This window comes from Tubulanus polymorphus, chromosome 3, assembly GCF_964204645.1.
Source record: "Tubulanus polymorphus chromosome 3, tnTubPoly1.2, whole genome shotgun sequence".
Taxonomy (NCBI): domain Eukaryota; kingdom Metazoa; phylum Nemertea; class Palaeonemertea; order Tubulaniformes; family Tubulanidae; genus Tubulanus; species Tubulanus polymorphus.
This window is the reverse complement of record NC_134027.1, coordinates 12823063-12849556: the sequence shown is the minus strand read 5'-3', so window position 1 is coordinate 12849556 and position 26494 is coordinate 12823063. Positions and strand designations below refer to the sequence as shown.

General features: G+C 36.1%; 3 protein-coding genes across 5 annotated transcripts in view; 1 reads left to right on the top strand and 2 right to left on the bottom strand.

The window, feature by feature from the left end:
- Positions 1-11759, top strand: part of LOC141901316 (isoleucine--tRNA ligase, cytoplasmic-like) — a 74416-nt gene extending 62657 nt beyond the window's left edge. For all 3 annotated transcript variants that reach the window (XM_074788475.1, XM_074788478.1, XM_074788476.1), the window contains 4 exons: positions 1651-1746; positions 3832-3999; positions 10684-10914; positions 11019-11759. In XM_074788475.1, the coding sequence (XP_074644576.1) occupies positions 1651-1746; positions 3832-3999; positions 10684-10914; positions 11019-11156 (633 nt within the window). In that variant the 3' untranslated portion in view covers positions 11157-11759. The remainder of the gene's footprint in view (positions 1-1650; positions 1747-3831; positions 4000-10683; positions 10915-11018) is intronic.
- Positions 11760-23733: 11974 nt separating this feature from the next.
- On the bottom strand, positions 23734-24462 carry LOC141902097 (uncharacterized). The gene has a single exon (XM_074789738.1). The coding sequence runs from the start codon at positions 24460-24462 to the stop codon at positions 23734-23736; it is 729 nt and encodes a 242-aa protein (XP_074645839.1).
- A 25-nt stretch (positions 24463-24487) lies between these two features.
- LOC141902096 (uncharacterized) lies at positions 24488-26479 on the bottom strand. The gene is made up of 2 exons (XM_074789736.1): positions 24759-26479; positions 24488-24626 (listed from the first exon to the last, which is right to left on the bottom strand). The coding sequence occupies exons 1-2, from the start codon at positions 26477-26479 to the stop codon at positions 24488-24490; spliced, it is 1860 nt and encodes a 619-aa protein (XP_074645837.1).
- Positions 26480-26494: the final 15 nt, after the last annotated feature.

The following is a 26494-nucleotide window of genomic DNA, read 5'->3' as shown; positions in this document are numbered from 1 at the left end:
GATTTTTCCAATCCTCAGTTTTATGGCATAAACGTCGGATGACCTACATTTATGAAATTTTGACTTGAGATTCCTCTGCCGAAAACGATATTTTTGACGGTGGATTTTTCCAATCCTCAGTTATATGGCATAAACGTCAGATGACCTACATTTATGAAATCTTGACTTGAGATTCCTCATTTACGGTGTTCCCTATGCATCGCAACATCCAATCAGAGCTATTTGCTTGCATATCGTCATGACGCTCGGTTCCCTCACCGTACCATCACTGAAATCGGCCGTAGCTTACTGATGAATTTGTCGGTGAAGTGGCGTTACCGTGGCTCTGCCGTGGTTTCGGGACTGGGACTGAATGCAATCATATCTTGCAAATTACATCCCTTGATTGCACACGATTATCGCCCGCAAATTCGCTTGTCTGCCCGCACATGATGGCTTCTGCCGAGCGATTTGTTTTTATCAACCGATAGTATGCATTGTTGATTTCACGCAATTTACTAATCACCTCACTTTAAATGACGTACGCTCTCAGAATTTCGGTTTGATTTCTGTGTGTGCCCGCTCTCATTGGGCATATAAGTTCGTCGGCGAATTCGCTGGCAAATTTAATCGCTCCAGATCAGGCGAAAAAATACGCTCATGTGCCCTTGGCTTTTTCGTTTTCTGATATATGTTGAATTATGTCGAGCATTTCCAGAGATGCTAGTTTTCCGGAAATATCCGGAATTCCGGAAATTTAGGATCGCCGATGTCAATTCCGGAAATTTGGTGAGAATTCCTCGCGGCGACCAGTAATGGCACGGACCGTAAAAGCGTTCGTTTGCTTGTACTCGTCGTCGCTTCTGTGTTATTTTATCTTGGTCTCTGTTTCCGAGGACGTTCTGCTACAATGTACATATGTGTGCTTGTTGTGGTATCTGTGCGTGCGTAGGCGGAACGCCACTGTTGTGACGCCATTTCCAATTAAAAGTCAATTATCTTTACACGCCGTTGTACATCGTCCCGCTGACGGCCAACAATGTGAAGATGCACGTGGTAATAATTAAGATGATATTTAATAAATATCATCTTAATTATAACCACGCGCGTGCTATGTCCTGAGGCACGCAGCTTTGTAACTTTCTTTTTGCGGGACGGTCTGCAAAATGAGCACGGACGGAAAGATTGTCAGTCAGGAGTCGGCCGATATAAAGGCAATTGACAGCAGTATAAAAAAATAAATTTAACTGGCACTGGCTAGAGTGTAAGGACAGTAACGGGGACTACTTATCGAACTACATTCGTTAGATAGACTTAGCTGGCGTGGCGTACTGCGTCGTTTGTAAAGACCAGGTCAAATACGGTAGTGGCGGGAAAAAAGATATTCTTCGTCACCCGGATAGCGCGCGGTCTAAGAAGGCAGCGAGGGATGTGAAGCACAACGAATGCCTGCCGTCGTATTTTCAGATGAAAGAGACCGATTGTGATACTGCATCTCCGGCGATGCAAAAACGCAAAATTTTTTTTGGGGGAGGACCCCCAGACCCCCGTCCTAAATTCCGGAATTTTGGTACTTTGGCCCTAGCATCTCTGCATTTCATAACGCTGTGGTAAACCTCTTGGCCCATGGGCAATTATCTCTAATAAGGCTGCATTTTCTCATTTTTACAGGTCTTAGTGTTATTGTGTGTTACACCTGATCAATCATTGTTGGACGAAGGAGTTGCCAGAGAAGTTATCAATCGCATTCAAAAATTAAGGAAGAAGGTAGATATCTGTGTTTTCCTTCAATGTTTGATATTCTTTCATGCATAAGCTAAGAAAAATTTTACTAAACAGTATTTTTGCTAAACATGTACTTAGTTTTTATCTCGTGCAAAGCCCAATATGTTGTAATGGATCGAAATTTCTGGTTATAATTTGAAATGACGCCATGCAATTTGCTATGCCTATGTGCGAAATGTAATTTATCATCGGAGAGAAATTGACGAATTTGTATAGAATTTTCATAAAATTTCACAAAGCATTTCATTTCATAAAGCATCAACAGGGTAGATGTAAAATAACTTTTCCTTCAAACACCTATCCACTCATAATGTTATGCGGCCAAGATATAAGGGTCCATGAATCTCTTGTCCCATTTTCATACAATGATCTTTTTGAAACTTCTTGCAGTTCTGTGCTTCTATTTATAACATATCTTTCTGCTGCTCCTTTCTAGTAAGGGCTTTCAGTCACATTTAGTCAAAATCCTGGCTGGTTCACTTCCTGGCAACCTATTCTTGTCCTCGAAATTAAAAATTGGCCGTTAACTATAAGTTCTTCACGTTTGAAAAGTACCTCCTATCCGTGCTACACTTCTTTTCTGATCTTGACCAAACTTAGTAGGAAGCTAATATATGGGCTAAGCGCTAAAATGTTATAGAGCCATTTTCCCAATTTGACTTTTAAGGGGTGCTGTATAGGTGGCGCTTGTAGATACTATGGGCCAAGGGCTAAAAAGTTGGAGCTGTCCTCCAAAGTTAATGTACAGGTGGTGCTTGTTAAATCTTTGAATCACTACACGTCTTACAATGGTTTATAGATACTACCAATCCTCTTAATGTATTTTTGATACTACGGACCAAAGGGCCTAAAAGTTAAAGAGCCCTTTTCCCAATTTCAGCTCCTAGGGGCGCTGTACAGGTGGTGCTTGTAAATATTTTTAATTGCTGCTTGCTACTTGTCCTACCCTTTTACCTAAATATCGAGTCGATACTACTTCTTTATCGATCATTGATTCTGCATACAAAGAGTCACTGGGGAAATCCAATCTTCATTCTGAAAAATATTCCAATGTTTTAAAAACTGGATAATGATCCAGGCGCATGTAGGACTATGTCTAGAGCTATTTTATTTCACTCCTAAACAACAGATGGCGCCTGGTGGCTTTTAGACAAAAATTCATGGATGAGAATCACCGGCAGTTCGGAAAAATATCATTTCCATAGTCCAAAAATGATGTTAAAGTATTGGGGAGGGGGTGATGATGGTAATCGGAACAACTATAAAAGCATTCAGCGCCTGTTTTACTAAAAATTGCATATTGCTTTTCAATGCGTATCTGAGTATTGCTACCACATTCAAGTATTGTAAGTCGATCGGTAACAGACACGTGCTCGGTAACTGAAATGTAGAGCAAAGGCCTTTCGATATGATTTTTAGTGAGCATTCATCGGCACTATTTTAACTGCAATAATTCAGGGGCTTGACCTGTAATGCATGAATTACTGATTGTCATCGAATGGGGATGTGCCACATTGGAAATAGCCATTACCTTCCAAAATTTAATTGTTTGTGAGTTCCAATATCGCTCTAAAGTAACCGGAAAACGCTTCTAATTTCAAGAATTTTCTAATTTACTTAAGAAAAAACGTGGATTTAAAAGTTGGCGTTCTCATCCCTGAAAATTGCACTGATATAAGAATATCATAATCTTCTATAGAAACTTTAATAATCACAGTTTAGAACAATTTGAACAATTTTTTTTTTGGAAAATAAGGATCGCACAGGGCGCTGCAATCACGCGCGCAGCGAAAGGGTTAAAAAGACTATTTCGGGCTTAATTTTGTTTCATATGATGGTTATTGACAGTGACTTGATAATCAAACATACCCGATTTAGATGTTTATAGGTACATAGTCAATTTTGTTACGCATCATTCTTGGTAACCATTCAAGTCGGATTTTCCTTTCATGATCAGGTGGCAAAATCAGGATTGCAAAGGCACTACAAATGTACTTATACAATTGAATTGTATGGGGATAGGGAAATTCTATAATAGAAAATCATGCCTTTTTATGACTTTTTCAGGGTTCACTCCAGCCATCAGACAGTATAACCATTTTCTTTGACACAAGCCCGAATTTGAAGAAAATCTGTCACGATTTTAAAGATTATATATATGGTACAATCAAACAACCAATGAAGGAATACCCTGTGTTGAATGACTTGGAGGTTATCATTACTGACAATACACAGGTAAATACATTGTTTTTCATAATCCCTACTTTGCTTCTGTTTCATTTGTGTTAACAATGTTGGGAAATGTGCATCTGCAGCAAATCTTTGAAACCCTTGTAATAACATGTATAAGCAAGTGGACTATTGGTTCACTTTTAGTCTGTTTGTCCATCCACTTTTCCATCAACAGAATTTAGTTTTTTTAGAAGTCTTCAAAATGCTTTGATATTCAGTCAACCCCCGATATCCCGCCTCCCATTTACCGCCACCCCTGCCTACCGCCAAGTTTTCTCAATGTACAATTCAATACAAATACATACGTAGTAAAACACCCCCGATATACCGCCATACTCCCTATACCACCAAAATCATTCTGTACCAATGTGGGCGGTATATCAGGGGTTGGCTGTATATTGGTAAATGTGTGTGTCCAACCTCGATGTGTGAAAAATCCTTGTATGTCTCCCCCCGGTGGGGGGAGACGTTATATTTCACTGCATCTGCCATCCCCTGACACCTTGTTACTGGGATACACAATGCAATTCTTGATGGATTTTTCTTAAACTTAGTGTGAGGATTGGGGCTGGTGAGGCGTCTATCTCTATCGAAAATAGAGGTTATCGGCCATTAAATATGGCCACCAGGTCAGACATTTGAATTTCTTGTTAGATAGAGTTTAAAATTCTTGATGGATTTTCAGTGAATTCATCAAATATGATGCCAGGGCAGCCATCTCGAATTTTGATTGTTACTGCAATACAGCCTATAATTCTTCAATGATTTCTATGAAACTTGGTATCAGTATAGTTGCAGGTAAGCTGTTCACCCCTAATGAAAATAGCGGTCATTGGCAATCAAACATTGCCACCCAGGTGGTCATCTTGAATTTCTTGTGTGAGGATTGGGGTAGGTGAGATGTCCACCCCTGTTGAAAATAGAATTTCAGCCTTTAAATATGGCCACCAGGGCAGCCATCTTGAATTTCTTGTTAGTGCAATACAGCCTACAATGCTTGATAGGTTTCGTTGAATTTGCGTTACGATTAGGGTAGGTGAGATGTCTACCCCTATTGACCATGAAGAATTTTCTCCATTAAGGCAGGACCACCATCTTGAATTTGTATGGACTTTTGCTTCTGGGAAGTCCATTTTGCATACGAAACTTTCTTCGTTTGGTGCAAAATAACTTCTAAACGAGGCTTAGGCCTTCGGAACTTTCAAAACATTCAATGCAGTAATATAATCTCTAACCCTATTGAATTTCATCAGAATCCATTGCGTATTTATTAATTTAGTTATTTATTTGTTGCTGGAACTACATTTCGTTTCAGAAGAACATATGCCCTTTTACGTATATTCATGCTTCACACACGTGCGTGACACATATACTCGCTGCTAAGTGGTAGCCTATATTGATCTGTGCATGTATATGAAAAGCGCACGCCTCGCATGTTGCCTAGTTAAAGTTTTCTTGGAAACTGCAAATGATTCAACTGCCAGGGTTCGAATTGGTTCGTCGTGCGTGGTCGTGAAAAGCAGTGAATTTTATAAGGGAACATTCATTTATTACGTACTCATAAAATTTGAATTTAGAATTGACCCCTCCCCTAATGTGTATGTAATAAATGAATGCCCCCTAAAAGAGCAGTAGAATTGGGAAAGGGGAAGTGAATCTTGGAAATTGTTCAATTTACGAAAATAAATTGTCTAACGAACTTTGTATAAAGTGTATGAAATAAATGGAATCGTCACACCATGAACTTGGAGAGTCTATTTGAGTCAGTGGGGAAAACCCACTACCATGTATATTAATGATGAATTTTCATGTAGTCGTGTGTGATGTAGATCATATCAATAGACAGATTTTCGTGAAAACCTCTTCATTCAATCAAGGGGGACATCTTCGGCTTTTTTGATTACTCGGAGCACAGATTCTCTGAAATTCTGCCTAAAACTTCATGCCGAAGAAAGGTGTGCGTTTCCATTCATGATGTGAAAAAAGGCATTTTTCTTGATATTTTCTGTCCTTATTTTCGATCTAATTGTCTGTAAAAGGTCAGTTTTCTCCCATCATTTGAATTCAATCCAATAGTTCTCACTATCCATTCTTTCTTGTTTATTAATGAAATGCAGCCCAATATTCCACATTGATTGCAAGAAATCTATTGGATGGGTCTAATACGGCTTACCCGGGGGAAACATACGTGACCTCGCCGTATTGTTTAATAAACTTCGTATATAATAAATCGTTCAGCATCTGAATTTACACAACGTACGGTGTATATGAATTGGATTGATTCTTTCCAATCCTGGTAGGCCTACTTTGTACGGAAGGTGTCTATTTGAATCATTGGGGAAAACCCACTACCCCTTCTTTAAACCATGGATACTGAATATTTCAATTTCACAAGGGGTTTATGGGTTATTCATAATAAGTTAGTACGCAAGGGGTAGGGTGAGGAAAAATGATCAGAGAGCATACATGGGAGAGGGGGGATTGAAAATACCTGGAAGCCAAGCGTACATACTTAATTCACAGCCCCTTCATTACCAACTATTTCATTCATAATAGTGCAATATCTGGCTGCTGCACGCACTGCCATTGATTTGTTTTCAATTGTTGCGAACCTTGTAGCGTAGCAACAATGATCCGTTATTTTTCAAAATGGAGCGATTGTTCTTTTTAGAAAAACATGACTTAAAAACGTTCACCAGCGTAAAACCTTTTTATTTTTCAAGATAAACCATCACAACCAGCGAGAAACTTGTTGGAAATGTTCTGAAGTTTTCATTCATATAAAATATGATAAACGAAATCTGCTGTCTTTGAGTTAATTTCGACTTGCCCGCCGACTTACAGCCCATGAACATGCTATTTTCAGACAAAAAATGTCAACGATAAAATATTCTTAAAGGGTAACAAATTTGATATCGTTAAAATGAGCACATTCGAAATATTCTGAAACCGCTTTCAAACGGTCGCCAGGCCATCGTAAAGCCAACTTAAAGCGCGCTGAAAGTTTTGTGAATTCGGGCGTAATATTCAGGACTTGATGGTTGAACTCGCATTCTGAACGGGAAAATGACTTAATTTTCAAATGCAAAATGTCAATATAAAAAGTATTTTCTTCAAATTTGAAAATTACACAGATCGAATGTTCGCAATTTAAAATAATGGAATCTTCTTTCAATATATATTGCCATGCATCACATTCCAATACAATTTGTTTTGAAATACGGTCCTTTCATATTTTAATAGGCACTTTTTAGTTTTGTTGATCGTTGTTCATGAGCATGCGCATTGTTGTGTGATCAACAAAGTTGGTAATGTAGTGTGCGAATATGGTCACTTGCCTCGAAAATTTGCAAATTTCTAAATTGCTGCAGGTGGCAGTGAACTTGGTATAAGATGGGCAATGAATGGCGGTGAATTTGAGTCAGCAGTGGCACAATGAACGCTGCTACAGTTTGAGACCAATTTTCTTATTACTTGATATGTGGTTTTATTATGGAAGGCGGATGAGCCCTATTGTTTTTGACATATATAGGTAATCCAAGATGGCCTGCACTGCTTTTTTGGAGCCTGCCTAGTTTCAGACCGATTTTCTTATTACTTCATGTATGGTTTTATGATGGATAAATGGGCTCTATTTTTTCTGACATAAATATGTTATTGGTTTACCTTTGTCAGCGATATGAAGTTGGCATTGAGCCAATTCATGTCAAATTGTGGTACGTTTTTTATGTGAGCATTTGTTTCATTGGTTCTCGGCTTAAACGACGTATAATCAATGCGATTGAAGAGATGGCGAACCTCCGTCGATGACATGGTCAACTGAGTTAAAATTCTACGAAAAACTGTTTTGGCGGGAAAATTCTTAGCTCTTGCGTATAAAATTGTAATGACCTCGATTGGGAGGCGAACATTCACTTACACAAGGCCTCCACTTGCGTGCAGAAATCATTAGATTAGACTGTTGCACACACAAACACATGTGCGTACAGTATACACTACTATAGTGATACTGTAACGCTGCTTGCTGGCGCATTTGACATTTAATCAGCAGAAGATGAGCGCTGTGTTTTCTGTTTGATAGAATTTGTAATAAATTGTAATTTCTTGTGACCTGAAAATACTAAGCAGCAAACTATAGGTATAGATCGAGGTCTGAATATTGTAGTGGTAAATTCCAGGATTTAAAACGATCTAATATGCCGATTTCTTACTGCACCGGTATTTTAGCTTCCGCGGCCATACATTCAGCCACCCTTTGATATGTGACATCATATGAATTTTATTTGAATATTTTTTCATATTATGAAAAATATTTCTTTGAAAATACAAAATAGTTTCCATGCTGTGCCTACCTGTACCCTACGAAATTTTTGATGTGGACCGTAAACAAATGTATATCTTTGGTCTTTTGACAACAAAATAATCCTTTAAGAAAGATAAAATAGAATATTTAACCTTGTAGAACTTTGAAGTCATGAATTAACAAGATTTTTCAAGCAATGCCCTTACCCCAAACAACCTCTAGCTTTCAAGGTAAACCACACTTTGCCCATTTATGCAATTTATGCAAGATTGCCGCCAGAGTGATTTTGGTGTGTGAAAAAGCCATTTTGTAGCTTGATCCCATATAGGGTCCAAAGCAAGCTTTTAAATCCTTGAATAGCTTTGAATTTTCAGAAGCCTCAGCACTTAGGTCTTGAAAATTGATTTTGGGGCCTTGTGTTTTAAAAATGTTGTAAATCTATGAATTTACTTTTCCGATCGCTTCAACAATTCGAGCAGATTGCTTTCCCGCTCGAGGGACTGTATCTGAAGTTGCGGGAAATGCAGGGGTTATTCGGGTAGGTATTCAGGGATGCCAGAGTTCTGGATTTATCCTGAAATCCAGATTTTTAAAATTGAGTCAAATTCTGCTTTTCTCATTCAGCACATTATTTAAGAACAAAACAATTTGTACTGATTTATTTTCCCGTGTCCTTACTTCCTGCCGGGTTCAATGCATGTGTGTTCAGTGTTTGTATCATGTTTTTTCTGTCTCATTTCATTGATCGGTGTAATTAAGTATATACAATATATGTATTGATTTAAATTCTATGTTTAAATCCTCCCTCGGCAGAATTAGCGCCTGATGGCTTCGCTACATTCAGCCATGGCACGTACATACCTGCTGCTTGTATTCCAAAACAAGATATTGAATATTTTGTCTTCTGCATCACTGGCTACAGGTGTCACAGGCCTATTCTTCCTCACAGCCCAGGAAGTGGTTTTCCAACATGGCTTGATTTGCAAACTTAAGATAACAGCATTTTATTCTAGGTTCGGATTTTAACAAAGAACTCTTTAGACATTCATCAGGTGACGCTCCTGCCTCAATTGTTCATGGGTTACCTCCTGGGGATCGAGGGAGTGTGCTTGGTTAGATTCACAGTTATTGGGTGAATTCATTTTCATTTCCCCCTCTAGAACGGGCATAAAACGGGGAAAATATTTCAGTCCAACAGAAAACTCAAACCTGTTTGGCTTTCCTGGGTCTCGTCATGATATCTTGTCAGTTACCTAAGGAGACAGCGTCTGACGTGGTTTCCTTCGACATGTGCCATCTTTTGTTGGCTGAGAAGTGCGCATGCAATGCAACTAGTGCAGTAAGCAAACTCACCTTGCTGGATTTCACAGAAATTCATGATTCCAAAGCCACAGGGGGCAAACGGACCATAATAGATCTGTCATCCCTAAATCAGCACCTGGACATTCAATTACGGGTATATGGATGAGCAAATCCAGAGGCTTCTTTCTGCCCTTATTGGACCTGTAATATGCATATTTCAGGTTACAATTCACCTCAAGGCCACTAGTATCAATTCAGGTCCTCTCCATTCTGCTTCAGTACAGCTTCCTGGGTGTTTCCCAAGTTAATGAAATCAGTAGAGAAGCTCCAGTCCAGGGGTTTTCATCTGTTCATTTGCCTACGATTTCACATATTGTATTTTGATCCCAGGGACACTTTTGCCCTTGGTGAGCATGTGCTAGAATGTTAAGAAATTTAGTTCTTGTTATGATGTATTGTATATAAAACACAAAGCTTGGTATGTAACAACATACACACATATATGCGATATTTCATTCCAGTTTCAACTACCAGGAAAAAGAATTGTATCTTTATTATCCTCAAAGGGAGTTTGACTAAACATAGAAATCTCTACTTTATGTGTTCATGATATGCGCTACTCCAAAATAACCATATTTCATAAGCTAACTAGCTTTCTAAACCTGCAATGTAGAAAACCCATTATTACTGCTTTGCAACTATATTTATATATTGAAATTATAAGATTGTCAAGCATTTTGTCAGATGGCCGGACGCTGGAGACATACTTAACACCGCCCAGCCCTGACCTGTCACCAAAACTTAGACAAGTTGTGATTTGGTGTCATTAGGATCATGAGTCCTTTGGTTCATGGGGATCATGTGTCCTTTGTATTTAGTATTTAAGACTGATGTATTTTTTCACTGAACCGAAATTCATTCATATCAGTCAACTATGTTATAATCTTTGTTTTTCAAGTAATGGTTACTGAAGAAAGTTGAATATTTTTTTCATATCAGTACATTTACTTCTCCATTAGTCAGTTTTGTATTTCAGTAATCAAATGGCTGGTTCATGTATTTAGTTGTCTTGTTTCATTTAGGTAAAAGGAGACAAATTGGAATTGACGATTGTTCGTGGACATGTAGACAATGATAAAGCAATTACTACAGGGAAAATGTGTAGCAATGGTTCTAAACCATTTTGTCGCTTTGTGAATGTGGAATTAGTTCAGGATGCACCTCAGAATGGGGCCAATGGTAATCTGGGTACAATCCTTCTAGAGAATCCGAAAGGCGATTTCCCAATCAATATCGAGGAAATGTGCCTCCAGGTATGCACATGAAATTGTAATAAACAATTGTAATTACAATTTTGTAATAAATTTGGTGTGTTGTACTGTACGTATCTCACAGACTTTTAATCATTATTTTTTAGGTTGCAGTGATATTTGGATTAACGGGAAAGAAGATTTTATTATACAAAACTAAAAATAAACAAGAAGAGCTTTCATCAACGAATTTTAAAAATGTATTTTCTCTCGATGGCACTACTGTTTATGCATTTGTTTGCTGATAAGAGATATTTGTTAACTAGATTTGGCTACGTATGTATGTATCTAAAAACTCTGATCATAAAGACAACACTTATGTCATGTATTCATTGCATCTCAAAGAAATATTTATTTCGTATGGTACAGTGAATTGGGCTTCCATCCTATGGATGTTGCCTTCCTGGCTGATGCGATATAAGCTTAGTCGACGTAAGTACCATTTTTGGGAATTTTTTCTTAAGAGATAATAAGACCATCGCTTCGAATGTGCGTTTGTTTTAGTGACTTTATTTCATGTGTGATTACACGTAGATATCACTTTATATGTCTTATGCTCAGGTGTGTGAGGTATGATTGATTTTTTTCATTTTTGAGCCACAATACTTCAATTGCGTACAATTTTTTCAATACTGAAACCTCATTGTTACTATACAGACAATTTTTCCTACAATTTTCCCAAAAATTGTACTTATGGTGTTGGGTTTTATGAATTCAAAGTGTTAGTTGATAAATGTGAGGTATGTACGTATAATCTAAGCTCCCAAAACTTTACAACTAAATTTTTGAATTGACCATTGTTTAATTGCAGAATACTTGCTTTATGCCAAGATTTTCAATAATTCAATAAACTTGATAATTCCTATCAGAAGATTGATTTTACCACGTTCATTTTGATCTATGGTACCGTATTATTAGTTATTATTATTAATTTAATTTTCCACTTCAGAATATTCATTTTTTCTCCCCTGTATTTTGTCATGAAATTTTCTATACAAAATGTATATCCTCTACAATAGGTATGGAAATATCCTATCCTATATTTCCTCTATTTTGAGAAAAAATTGCTGGGAGGTCTGTACTGAACAGCTTAGTCACAAAATGAAAATATGCACAGATTTGTACTGGTACGTGCATTGTCAGGGGCAGATCCAGGAATTTTTTAAAGGGGGTCTGGAGGTCCTCCCTCTGTTGTACAAATTGTTCTGTAATAGAAAGGTAGTTCTAAGTCTTTAGGCCAAAAAAATGATACCTTGTTTCTCATTCCCGTCCAGGTCAGATGAATTAACAGCAAAAATGGTATAAGATGCTGCCGGCCAGGCCTTCTTTTTATGATGAAAATAAAAACCAGCCGGGGGTCAATATGAGTAGTACAGTCAACCCCGTATAAGTGGTCATCGAATTAGTCGTATCATCAAATGTCTCGTGTTATTTTGGTCCCGATTTTTTAGCCCACTTGGGACTTATGTCCCAGCGGGCTATTGCGTTCACTTTTCGTCGGTCATCCGTCCGTCCGTAGACGGAATCCAGTTATTTTGGGAAGTTTTGAAGACGCTTCACTGTAATGTCTTGATATTTGGGTTACACATGTATCTACCCTAGACACATCTTTAGCCCTAAAACTGGCCCTGTAGGAATCAAGATGGCCGACTGGCAGCCATTGCTGATCGCCAAAATCAGCACTTTTTACACGTTTTTGAACTTTTTGAGGGAAATTTTGAAGACGCTTTGGTCAATTACCTTGATCTTTTGTATATACTTGAATCCCCCCAGGGCCCATCAGCATAACAAGAATTGGGTCGATCGGACTCAAGATGGCCGTCCTATGACCTTTTAAGTGCCCAAAAATGTCAATTTTGACCCGAATTCTGAGTCCTGTAGCTTCCTACTGGTTTGTCATTTCTCATTGCAATTGCTGATGGTTATTCTTAAAAAAGGGATGTTTTATACCTGGGTTAGGTATTTTTGATCAGCCAATTATGACGCAATTGGCGGCCATCTTGGTGTCATCGGTACTCATTTGTAGGTGGGAAAAGGTTTTTCGACATTATATTGATACCTAAGCATATTTTGTTACCACAATGAATTAGAAAGTTGTAGCATGTTCTATGATTGTGGTGAGTTTCGAGGTCATTGGTTTTTGTATATTGCCACCAGGGGGCGTTGAATAATACAATATCTTAGTATTTCTATATTATATTTGTACCAATGCATATTTTGTTAACACAATCAATTGCAAAGTTGTAGCTCATGATATCGTCTATGATTGTGGTGAGTTTCAAGGACATTAGTTGTTCTATATGGCCACTAGGGGGCGTTGAATAATAGAATAATTTAGTATTTCCTTATTATATTGGTACCTAGGCATATTTTGTTACCATGACCAATTGCAAAGTTGTAGCTTGGCTCATGACATGTTCAATGATTGTGGTGAGTTTCAAGGACATTGGGTTTTGAATATTGTCACCAGGGGGCATTGAATAGTAGAATAACTTAGTATTTCCATATTAAATTGGTAACGAGGCATATTTTGTTATCACAGTCAATTAGAAAATCGTAGCTGCTGACATGTTCTATGATTGTGGTTAGTTTCAAGGTCATTGGTTTTGTATATGGTCACCAGGGGGCGTTGAATATTGAAATTGTTAGATAGTTGAGCATTTGAAACCACTTCCCAAGTGGGCATGGTGTCCCTGGACCCCTAGTTAATAATACACTTCTAACTAACCCGTCACTACCAAGAAACTCTTGAATTATTTTGCCTAACGGCCAGTTACACCTAGCAGCAGGACCATCTTTGATTAACACAATATCACCAGTAACTATATTTCTCCTGGGATTTAACCATTTTTGACGTTCTTGCATGAGGGGCAGATATTCCTTATTCCACCGGCGCCAAAAAATGTTAGCTAAGTATTGTACCTGTCGCCATCTGTGACACACATATATATCTGTATTTATGAACATACCAAGTGGCAAGGTTCCACCAGGGCGCAGTAATAAGAGGTGATTTGGTGTCAAAGCATGTATATCATCTTTGTTATCAGAAACATGGGTAAACGGACGGCTATTGACAACACATTCAACCTCGCACATAAGCGTCTGCAAACTTTCATCAGTCAACGTCTGCTGACGCAGCAGAGCACCCAGTATTTTCCTTGTGGTGCGGATGCATCTTTCCCAGACGCCACCAAAATGGCTATCAGCAGGCAGGTTAAACTTCCAATTTATTTCCCGCTGTAGCAAGAAATTGGACACTTCCTGTTGATTCCAATTTGAAATACAAATCTTGAGTTCTCAGTCGCCACAAAATTCGAGCCGTTGTCACATCGGATCAACTCCGTTGAACCTCTACGGGCAATAAATCCCCTCAAACCGTTTGTAAAGGAAGGAGTATCATACTATGCAAAACTTCAATATGTATTGCACGACAAGCCAGACAAGTAAAGATACAGCGTACTGTTTTAACTGACTGCGACCGATTTTGACCATAAAAGGTCCGAACAGATCTATACCGACATTAGTGAATGGAGGTTTATCGGGTTACCCTGTCAGCGGGTAAATTAGCCATCTTTTGACCATGCACCACACCTTGTCCTTTAATACAGTCTACACAACTACGCAAGACAGATCTCACTAGTGAGTTACCACGCGTTATCCAGAATTTCCCTTTAATAGCCGCCAAGACATGATTCCGCCCAGAATGCCCAACCACATACCTATGGTAGTACGTAACTATCAACCTAGTAACATAAGAGCCCTTTGGCAAGATTATAGGGTGCTTACTACTGTAAGGCAAATTGGAATTTGCAAGACGACCTTTAACTCTAAGTAACCCATCTTCAAATACCGGGTCCAACCTTTTTATGGGCTTATAGGCTAGCCTGTTTCAAAGTCTTCCTCCTGCAAACGCCAGAAAGAATTTTCATTCCGTAACTGTAATATTTTGATTACACAGCCTGCAGTAATACTTTCTATGCATGCCTGGTCTCAGGAACGGTCATAAACCCTGTATACCTTTGTACACCTTTGTCATGTTTAGCGGTCACTGCCGCTTTCAGATTTTTGACGAAACGTAAGACCCATGCGGTAACAGCCGTAAGCTTATACCAAGAAGTGAATTTGTTAGCCATATTTAATAACATGTAACCGGTATCGTCAGCGATGACATGATTGTCACCTTTACTCTCAGAATCTACCTGCTTGACACTCGCTAAGGTTGCAGCAGCTAACTCCAACCTGGCCGCTTTAAGCGGAGTAACTCTAGATTTAGAGTTTACTAACGTTGTATGAACCTTATCGTTATCGTCGCGCAGCCGCAAATAAGTAACAAATCCGTAGCCGTCCTGAGACGCATCGGCGAAATGATGTAACTGAGCATTAATAACCTTGAACCCGGGGGGTTTGATACACCTTAGAATAGATACCCTGACAATATCAGGTAAATCTGACTTCCAATTTTCAAATGGAATTACATACTCGTGGGGTAACTTATCATCCCAACCGCAGCCCATCTTACACAGTTACCTAGTTTCTCAAGAAAGTCAAATGCCGCCGCCCGCGTCATGAAAAAAGTCCCTAATAAAAATTAAAAACACAAATGCGCTCGCCCGCGTCGGCAAAGCATCAGTCGTCTCTTTTTATAAAAATTAAAACCCACTCGCCCGCATAGCTGTATAGCATACAGCATTGTTTATTTTCTGCTGGCGTTTATAAGCTCATCCTCCACGTACTGGTAATCCACATTTACGATGACAAAAACAGCGCCAGGCTCGTTTCCTTTTACTTAATTTCGAGGAAGCGTGAAACTAGCAAAAAATGATTGTCTAAGTTTCGATCAAATGAGTCGATAGAGCCTGATTTTATATAAAAAAGTTCCCTCCCGCGTCTGTTCTATAAGTGTCAGGTTGAGCTCTTTATATCAACTTTTTTATTTTAAAAAAGCAATAAAAAATATAGCTGCAAAGCAGCGATAACGGATGCGATTTTTCTGGATGCATGTGATCGTAAGGAAAAATTAATTACCGGGTATTCGATGGAAAAAATAAAATGAGATGATTTGGATATTATCGGAGCAATCCTCTTTTTGGTTGAATGGTCTAACCCCAGTATAGTCCCCGTGATTTGGAAATTCTTGGAGCCCTCCTTTATTTACTTACTAAATGACGTCACAAACTGTTATTTCGCCGGTGCTTGTTGTCTAACAATTCAATTCAATTCTTTATTTACAGTAACCTAATAAGTAATTTTAAGTTTCAAATAGGATGGAAAGTACATTCAGACAATCTGTTGGTTCAGAGAGACCGTTATTACAGTATCAATTTATACATTTCGTTTCGAAGCTGTCAGTTGCCGAATCTGAATGAAGATGAATTTTATTTGACGAAATCGGCGGAAAATATATAATAATAATAATCAACAGAATTTCAAGAGGGTTTTCGACGAAAGTCAGAAAATCCTAATAAAATCCGCCCGCCCTCGTCACTTTCCAGAAAAACAATATGATGAGAAACTAGGGTTTTTCTTTGTGTGGCCTTACAACCAAACTACTGAACAGGTGGATATTATCCTCGGCGGTCCGGTGTAGAGCAAAATTACACACGCTAGGTGACGACACCGCACCAAAGATATGTACCAGCTTACGATAATCTACCGGATCCGAATCAAGATCTCCGTCAGACCACCAGAGATAACGGAGTGCATGAACATCTCTGTCAGACACCCTGACCTAATGAAACATGCATTTTATGTCCGCAGTAAATGCAATAAGCTCATGACGGAAGCGACACAAAACACCCACTAAGCATTATGAGAATGCCGGTTTGCTAGCGTATCTATTTAACACCCGTACGTATTGCTCGGGTGAATTTTACTACCAACGGGTGGCGCTGTGTGTCCCGGAGGAATGGGCAGCCCGCAGGCGCGAGAAACTTCCAGAGTTGCGGGCTGCGAAAGCCAGTGGTAAGCGTGCGTTTTTCGTCCGCGACAAACTAGTTATTCGTGATCCGTATGATCGTTCAGCTATGGACAGCGCCTAGGAAGTCGCGGAGGGCTTCTGCTTAGAGTTCGTAGATCGCGCGGTGCTCCAGTCGAGAAAGCGGTGTTTTGTTGAAGAGTTTGTTAATAGTATTCACATATATCAAGATGTAAATAGCGGAAGTGAAAGTTTAGATTCATGTGTTCCTGTAAATAGCCAAAGATTTAATATTACGTCAGATAGCGAAACTTGCAATTCTTGTGATGAGCAAAATGTAATTATTGATGATCCTGTTGGTATGAATTTATCTACTCTTAATGTGTGTGATTTGACAAGCAAACTTGACATCCCGGAATTTTCAGATTTTATCTGCAGTAACGATATTGTATGTTTGACCGAAACTCATCTAGATGATGTAGATGGTGATCTAAGCAGTAGTTTGCCCGCTTCTTATGTAGGTCATTTTAAAAATAGGAAACGGTTTTCGAAGAAAGGCTCTGGTGGCGTTGGCATCATTTACAAGAAACTTCTACAATCTAAAATAAGACCAATTTCGACTGACAGTCAATATGTATCTTGGTACCTATTAGATAAGTCTTTATTTAATTACGACAAACATATACTTTTAGGTGTGGTTTATATTCCCCCCGAAAATAGTCGCTACTATTCGGAAGGAGCAATTAGTGAAATCGAGTTAGAACTATTACAATTAAGAGTCGAACACGATATTAATGTATTAATTACTGGAGATTTTAATGCCCACACTTCTTGTTTGCCTGACTTATTAGAACCTGATATTCATATCATAGACGAACATAATTTACACTCTATTGTTGACTCGCGCTGTCATCTAATCTAGGTGTCCCCACTACTAGAAACAACCAAGACAAAAAAACCAATAATACCGGATATCAATTAACTGACTTGTGTAACAATCATTCACTAATCATTCTTAATGGCAGGTGTGGCAGTGACCAGTCTGGTAATTATACCTTTAAGGGCACTAGTGTTATCGATTATTGTTTGAGTGATGTTGAGTTGTTTAATTATTTTTCTAAATTTGAAATAATGCCTTTCGATCCTTTATTATCCGATGGACACAATGCTATCTCGCTCTGTTTGTATGTGGGCATGTTATAATGGGCGGACGGAAGAGATCCCGTCAGTGAGATGGGACAAAGAAAAATCAGATCAATTCTTTGCTACCGTTGAATCAAAATTGTGTAACGCTAACCTGAACGATTTACTGTTGAACGGGCTTCAGAATGCAGATACGCAAACAGCTGACTGTATAAATGAACTTAATGATAAATTTGTATCGTCATTATTAGAAAGTGCCGATGAGTGTAATCTTATGCAGCATAGGAAGAGCAGTAGCCGTAAAAAGCAAGCGTATAATAGGTGGTTTAGTCGGGATTGTAGAATGGCGCAAAAAGAGTATAATTATACAATTAAAAAAGTTCATCAAAGAGCTGCTGCTTATGGAATTTACATAAAAAATCAAATTATCCTGAATTATATCAAAGTCAATATATTCCTTTTAGAGGTCAAGATGTAGTTAACAATTTTTGTAACAAAATAATTGAATTAGAAAGTGATTTTGCAAAATTATTAAACAAAAATAAAAGAATAGTTATAACAAAAGAAGATGAAATTGATTTTAATTACTCAACTCATTGTTGTAACTGTGAAAAACGTTTTCATTCATTTGATAAAAAAGTTAGAGATCACGATCATTTAAATTCAAAATATCGTGGAGCTGCTCATGAAGATTGTAATTTACAAGCTAAGAAAGTTAATTTCGTACCAATATTATTGCATAATTCATCGGGCTATGATACCCATCTATTTATAAAACAGTTATCAGGAAAATTGGGCACAATTAATCAAGAAATAGAAGAATATAATGCTATGAATGGCGCAAATGTAAGAAAATATGATTTTAAACTATTAGCTAAGACATCTGAAAATTACATTTCATTTCAATTTGGTTGCATTAGATTTTTAGATTCTTATAGATTTCTAGCAAGTTAATTAGATAATTTAGCAAAAAGTTTAGTTGATAATGATTTTATAATAACTCGACATTATTACCCAAATGAACAAGATTTTAAATTATTGAGATATAAAGGCGCAATTCCGTATTCATTTAACAAAACACATGATGACTTTAATGTAACAGAATTATTAAAAGAACAATTTTATGATCAATTAAAAGAGGAGTATGTGAAAGATGAAGTTTTTAATAGAACATTAAATATTTGGAATCACTTTAAGATAAAAAATCATGGTGAATTAGTAGATTTGTATTTAAAATCAGATGTTATGATATTGGCTGACATATTTGAAAAATTTAAGGAAGTTAATTTGAATCATTTTAATGTTGATCCTTGTTATTGTTATTCAAGTCCTGGTTTAACCTGGCAATGTGGTTTAAAATATACAAATGTAGAATTGGATTTATTAAAAGAACCAGACATGGTTTTATTATTTGAAAAATCAATTAGAGGTGGAATTAGTGGTGTTATGGGAGATAGACATTTTAAAGCAAATGATGAATATAAATTATTATATATTGACGCCAATAATTTATATGGTTGGGCAATGATGCAACCTCAACAACACAAAAATTTTATATTAACAGAAGTTGAAAATGATGATAAAACTGATTGGGAAAGCGCAATTGCGAGTTTAAAAGATGAAGCACCAATTGGTTATTTATTTGTAGTTGATTTAGAATATCCTGATAACATAAAGTTTAAAACAAGAAACTTACCATATTGCCCAGAACATTTAGCCGTAGATGATAGTTATTTAAGTGAATACCAGAAGAAAATAAAACCGAAAGATCATGTTTTTACAGAAAAATTAATACTTACACAAAATAATAAATATAATTATATTGTTCATTATAGAATTTTAAAATTGTATCTAAAACAAGGAATGAAATTAAAGGAAGTACATAGATTTATTGAGTTTAATCAATCGAAGTGGTTAGAAAAATATATAGATTTTAATACTCAACAGAGAACCATATTAAAAACAGATTTTGAAAAAGATTTCTTCAAATTAATGAATAGTAGTTTTTATGGTAAAACATGTGAAAATAATAGAAATAGAAGTGATATTGAATTAGTAAATAATTCTGGTAGATTAAGACATTTACAATCAAGTCCTAGACATTTAGGAAATAAAAGATTTGAAGATTATTTAACAGCAGTTAAATTAAAAAGAACGATGAAATTTAATAAACCTATATTCATTGATTCAACTGTTTTAGAAGTATCAAAATTATTAATGTATGATTTTTATTATAATGTTCTACAACCACTTTTTGGGAAAAAACGTATAGAAATCTTATATTTTGATTCTGTAACAGCTGACACCCCAATATTATTAAAATGTAATAATAAAATATTGGTAAGAAGAATTTCAGAAATAATTCCAAAACAAAATGAATGTTATATTTCATATGGTGAAAAAGAATTAATACAAATAAATGAATTAATGGATGTTTGGACAAGAAATGGAAAAAATTAAAGAATATCATTAGGCATAAAACAAATAAGAAAATCTATAGAGTTAGAACTAAATTAGGGTTTGTAGATGTTACAGAAGATCATAGTTTAATTAAACGAAATGGTGATGAAATAAAACCAACTGATATAAAAATTGGAGATGAATTATTACATAAAAGATTTTTCCAAAGAAAGAATCATATGTCATTTGATGAAGTAATTGATAATATTTATAATATAGAACCCGAAACATTAGAAGAAAAAGAATATTTTATCAAAGGATTTTTTATGGGAGATGGTTCAGCAGGTGTGTATAAATATGTAAATCGCACTCAATATCGTTGGTATTTATGCAATCAAGATTTGAAATTATTAGAAAGAATTAAGAAATTCTGTGAAGAAGTTTATTCACATAAAATATTTAGAATCGTGGATCATATGAAATCATTCGCGCTATATAGAATATTTGTAAATAATCCTAAAGATTTTGCTACAAAATATAATGATGAATTCTATATTCATGCAATAGTTAAAAGTAATACTTCAACTAAAGAAAAGATAGTTCCAGATTATGTATTAAATGCAAAATATAATTTAAGAAAATGGTTCTTCATTGGATTCTATGCTGCAGATGGCTCTAAAAAAATTACAAAGGATAAAAAGATAACCTTTGCACAGAACGGAAAAGTTGCTATATCAGGGTTAAATATATTATGCAATTCATTAGGTCTTAATATGAATATTGAATTAATTAAATCTAAACCAAATTGTTTTAATTTAAGGCGTGTAGAAAAAGAATTAACAGAAGAAGTTAATGATTTATTTGAAATATATAACCCAACAGATTATGTTTATGATTTATCAACAGATGATGGAACATTCAATTCTGGGTTCCCATTAATCCTAAAAAAAATCCGGACGCGTACATACTAAAAATCAAGACAAATGATATAACAAAAGACTTAAAAACATTAAAACATTATTTTGATTTTAGCAATTATCCCAAAGATCATGAACTATTTAGTAATGATAATAAAAAGATTCCTGGTAAGTTTAAAGATGAATTAGGGGGTGATGAAATGATTGAATTTGTTGGGATAAGAAGTAGAATGTACAGTTATAGAACAAAAGATCATGAAGCTAAAAAGTTAAAAGGAATAACAAAGCACGTGGTTGATAAACATATAGAATTTCAAGATTATATTAAGTGTTTATATAACTCAATTGTAATGAAACACAAAATGAATTGTTTATGATCAGAAGATCACGAGATGTACATTAATGAAGTTGAAAAAACTAGTTTGAATCCATTTGATGATAAAAGGCATATTTTAGATGATGGAATAAAAACATTACCTTATGGTTATTAAAACATAAAATCAATATCATCAAACTCGAAATCACCATTGGTTTCTTCTTTTTCATTTAATTGTTCTTGTATAATTTGTTTAGGTTCTTCCATTTAATTTTTCTCATTTAAATAAAGTTCTATCTTGTACCATATTTCATCTCGCTCTCTTTGTTTCTTTTTGTTCGTTAATTCATCAAATGGAATTATAATATCGATGTTTAAAGAATTTACAATCTTATTTAAAATTCATAATTAATTGAATCTGTTATTCTATTATCCACATAATATCTTAATATTTTTGAATGTTTCTTTTATATTTTCCATATCTTCTTCTGTTAATTTAGGTTTTTTATAATAATCGTTAAATAATAAATATAAATACATTTTCTTTTCTTTTGTGTTACATGTTGATGGAATAATTGTTTTTATTATATCTTTCTTAGTTATTTCTCCATTTTTATTTTCTATCATTTTCATTTTTTCAAGCCATTGCTTATATTCTGGTGTATGATCTTCCATAGAAAATATCTTAAAAATTTCATCTAGATATTTTGATTTTGGTTCTATAAGAATATCTCTAGTTTTTTTATAACCCCATAAATTCTTTTGCCATCCACATTCATTACAAAATAGGACCTTCTTGTCTTAAGTACTCATAAATACATTGTGGGCATTTTTTTCTATCATTTCTTGGTAATAGATCTTCATTTAGCTCTTGGTATTTACTTACGTTTTCTTTATGTTTTATTGTTCTATTATGTAGATTTGAATAACTTGTTGTAATAATTAATTTACAATATTTACAATAATATGTTTTTCTTACTAATTCATTATATTGTTTTTCTAACTTTTCAACTGTTTCTTTATTATCTGGTAACGTTTTCTCATATTTTATTTTTTCTAATAAACTATTTATTCTTTCATTGAATTCTGTTTCAAATTTATTAGAAATTTTATCTATATGTACTTTACGAAATTGATGATTCTCCCAATCTTCTATATTTTCAGGGTTATATTTTATTCGACAAGGCTCACAGAAATTATCTTTTATATTATCCTTATCATAGAATAAGAAAGGTCTTTTCCAAATAATTTCAGGTTCAACTTCAACAGAATTACTATTACTTTCGTTACTATCAACATTAACCGTTGTGTCATTAATTTTACACTTCTCTGAATGTTTTTTAACATAATTTCTTGAGAATAATTTATTACAATTTGGACAGTTTATTTTAGGGGGTTTATAATTTTCATCATGTTTTTTCATATGTCGAGCCATATTACTTTTTCTTAGAAGTTCACCACAAATTTCACATGCTATCTTTTCATCCATTTATTTAGGAAAAATTTTATTGAAATTAATTTTTAGTGATGAGCGGTAATTTTTTTATGTTATAAATAATGGTAGAATTAAAAGAATACAGAATATTTGTTGATTCTAGAAGACTTAGATATTATAAATCACATAATTTACTAGTACAATTAGATAGAGAATTTAAGAATTGTGTAGATTTAAAATTAGTAAATGTAAGTTTATGTAATTCTTTTCATAATATATCGAATAAAACTATTGAACATAGAGCCTTTTTAATTTTTGATAAAGGTGTTACCTTTGGTCATAAGGATTACTTTGGATATTTCTTGATTATCTCTTGGGAGGCCTCCATTCTCCTTCCTGAAGCATGCCCTGCCTCACTTCCTGTTTTTTGGGGGGCAGCACCGTCTGGTACTATCTTAAAATTACTTTGCTTCTTAACTTAAAAACTAACTAACTTAGAGCTACGGGAACATACTCCCCTCTGGAAATTTACAGAACTTAACATGTTCGCCCTAAATTTTCACTCTAATTTTAATTACAGCATATTAACCTTAATCTTAAAACTATTTATCTCCCCTCATTCGAGAATCGTCAGGTTATCATATAAATTAATGAACTTAAAAAACATATATACATAGTCTATGGTTGTATAATCAATTTAAATTTTGACTCCTTCAAGAAGCCTGAGACGTTGAACTGATCTCCTAATCAACCCAGACTTAGTTCTTAATGTAACAGATCTTACCAGTCCGTCACGACCTGGATGTACTTCAACAATTCTACCCATTGGCCACTCCATCTTCTTCTTACTGTCGTCTGTGATCAACACCACACCTCCAACCTTGGCATTTCCCTGTTCTTCGAACCATTTTCTTTTTATGTTGAGACCTGCAACATATTCTTTATAACACGGGTTCCAAAAAAGTTTCGAAAGTTTCTGTGAAAGCTGCCATCTTTTATCCAAACCCATCTTCTGTGTGATTGAATCATCATCAGGAATACACTGTAAATTTCTCCCAACAGTCAAATGACCTGGCGTGATCGGCAGTGGATCTTTGTGATCAGACGAAACGCTTAGAAGTGGTCTCGAGTTCACTTGAGCTTCAATATCAGTGAGAACTGTCTGAAGTTCTGATACAGATAATCTTGCTTTTCCCAAAACTCTTCGTAGAGGCACTTTGACGTTCTTTACGAGGCGCTCATAAAAACCGCCAACCCACGGAGATCTCGGAGGAATGAATTTCCATTTTATTCCCTCATGGTGAAGACTATCACGAATTTTCTTCTTGTTCCGTGGACTGTACAGTATAGTAAGGACTTCAGATACCTTCTTGAAGGTCTTCGCATTATCAGAGTAAATTGTATTTGCCTTTCCTCTCCGATTCATCATCCGTCTTACAGCGGCTAGAAAATCATTGGTATTCAGACTTTCTACCAACTCTAGATGACATGCTCTGGTAGCCATGCAAGTAAAATGCAATATACGTCTTGATGTCCTTATTTCTTGACTTCTTGGCATAGAGTGGACCAGCAAAATCTACACCAACACAGCTGAAGGGCAATGAGACATTTACTCTTTCAGCAGGTAAGCGACCCATCTTTTGCTTCATTGGTTCAGGCTCTCGACATTCACATTTGTATAGAATGCGACTAACTTATTTTCTACCACGCAGTATCCAGTACTTGGTACGTAAACTTGCTAGAGTCTGCTCAACACCAGTATGACTATCACGTCGATGATGTCGGATAACAAGTTTTTCAACCAGTTCATTCTTACATGGCAACACTATCGGATGAATAGTTTCTTCTGGCAACAAAGCTTCCTGGATACGACCACCGACTCTTATTAAACCATCTTCATCTAGGAATGGATCTAGCTTTTTGAGGCTACTGGATCTCGGTAGCTGACGACCTTCCTGTAGAGCCTTAATTTCACCTGGAAATTCTTTGCTTTGAACCCATTTAAGCCAGAACTTTTCTTCTTGTTTCCATAAGTCCAACTTACATTCTTCATCTTCACTGGATACAGCCGATTTCTGTTTGCTAAGCAATGATCTAGCACGTGACATAGCTCGTATGAATCTGAAGTGTGAACTGAACAACTTTGTATAATACAACAATGGATCTTCTTCATCACAAGAGCCTTCAATCTTCTTATCCTGTGACGTTGAGCTAGTTTTCTTTTCATTCCTCTGAATTTTGTCTGACTCATCATCTTGAATCTTTGAATCATTAACACCAGCAATTTGTAGAACTGGTACTGGAAATGATTTTGACTTCTTCTTCAAAGCTGTTTCAATAGCTGTCTGAGTAGTTTTGTTGTCCTGCAATGGCCAATTATCTTTAGATTTCCTCAAGAATTCAGGACCATACCACCACTTCTCAGATTTAATAAGTTCAGAGGCACTGCATCCTCTTGAGCATAAGTCAGCTGGATTTTCAACACCAGGAACATGCTTCCAATTTGATGGAGGTACAATTCCATGTATTTCAGATACTCGCCGACCAACAAATGCTTGCCAGGTGTACCCTGGTTTGCGTAGCCATTCTAGAACAACTTTAGAGTCTGTCCAACAGTAAACATCTTCAAAGTTTAACTTCAATTGAGATTTTATGTAGTCCACCAATCTGGCATTAATAAGTGCAGCCATGAGCTCTAACTCTGGAATGCTACGTCTTGATTTTAACGGTGATACACTAGTCTTTGAGCATATCAATTCACAGTGTCGATTACCAGTTGACCGATCTTCTATAACCAAATATACACACGCACCATAGGCTGCTTCAGAGGCGTCTCCAAACCCCATCAGAGTATATACAGGATCAGTCACATCTTCTGGAATCAAACACCGTTTAAGTCTTATTTCTTCTAATAATGGAAGGTGGTTCATCCATTTTGACCACGGTACTTGTAATTCTTCACTGAGTGGATCATTCCAACCAGGAACTTGAACCCATGACTTCTGGAATATCATCTTACCACGTACAGTAAATGGTGACAAAAAACCTGTTGGATCAAACAGTCGATTTAACGTACTCAAAACAGTGCGACGTGTGTCAATACCATTTTCAACATTAACATTACTAATACCAAACATCAAAACATCATCTTTGGGACTGTACTTAACTCCCAGTGTCTTAGTAACCGCTCCATTATCAGTTATTTCCATGTGGTATGAAGCAAGATCTTCTTCTTTCATCCCTTTGAGACATTCTGGTTTGTTGGATATAAACTTTCTTAAGGGAAACCCTCCTTCAGTCATCATAGCCTTCATGTCTGAAGCCAGTGAAGCAGTGTCGCTAACAGAATCTGCTCCGGAGATTACATCATCAACAAAAATATTTTCCTTTATTTCAGAACATGCCTTGGGGTAACGATCTTTGCAACTTTCAACATGATCCATCACAGTTTTAATACT

What these genes read in the sequence shown, in the direction of transcription:
- LOC141902096 (XM_074789736.1), bottom strand. Translation starts at nt 26,479, where the DNA reads ATGGATCATGTTGAAAGTTGCAAAGATCGTTACCCCAAGGCATGTTCT. An exon ending in CTAGCAAGTTTACGTACCAA is followed by an intron (nt 24,627 to 24,758) that starts GTACTGGATACT and finishes ATTGCCCTTCAG; the next exon opens with CTGTGTTGGTGTAGATTTTG.
- LOC141902097 (XM_074789738.1), bottom strand. Translation starts at nt 24,462, where the DNA reads ATGAATCGGAGAGGAAAGGCAAATACAATTTACTCTGATAATGCGAAG.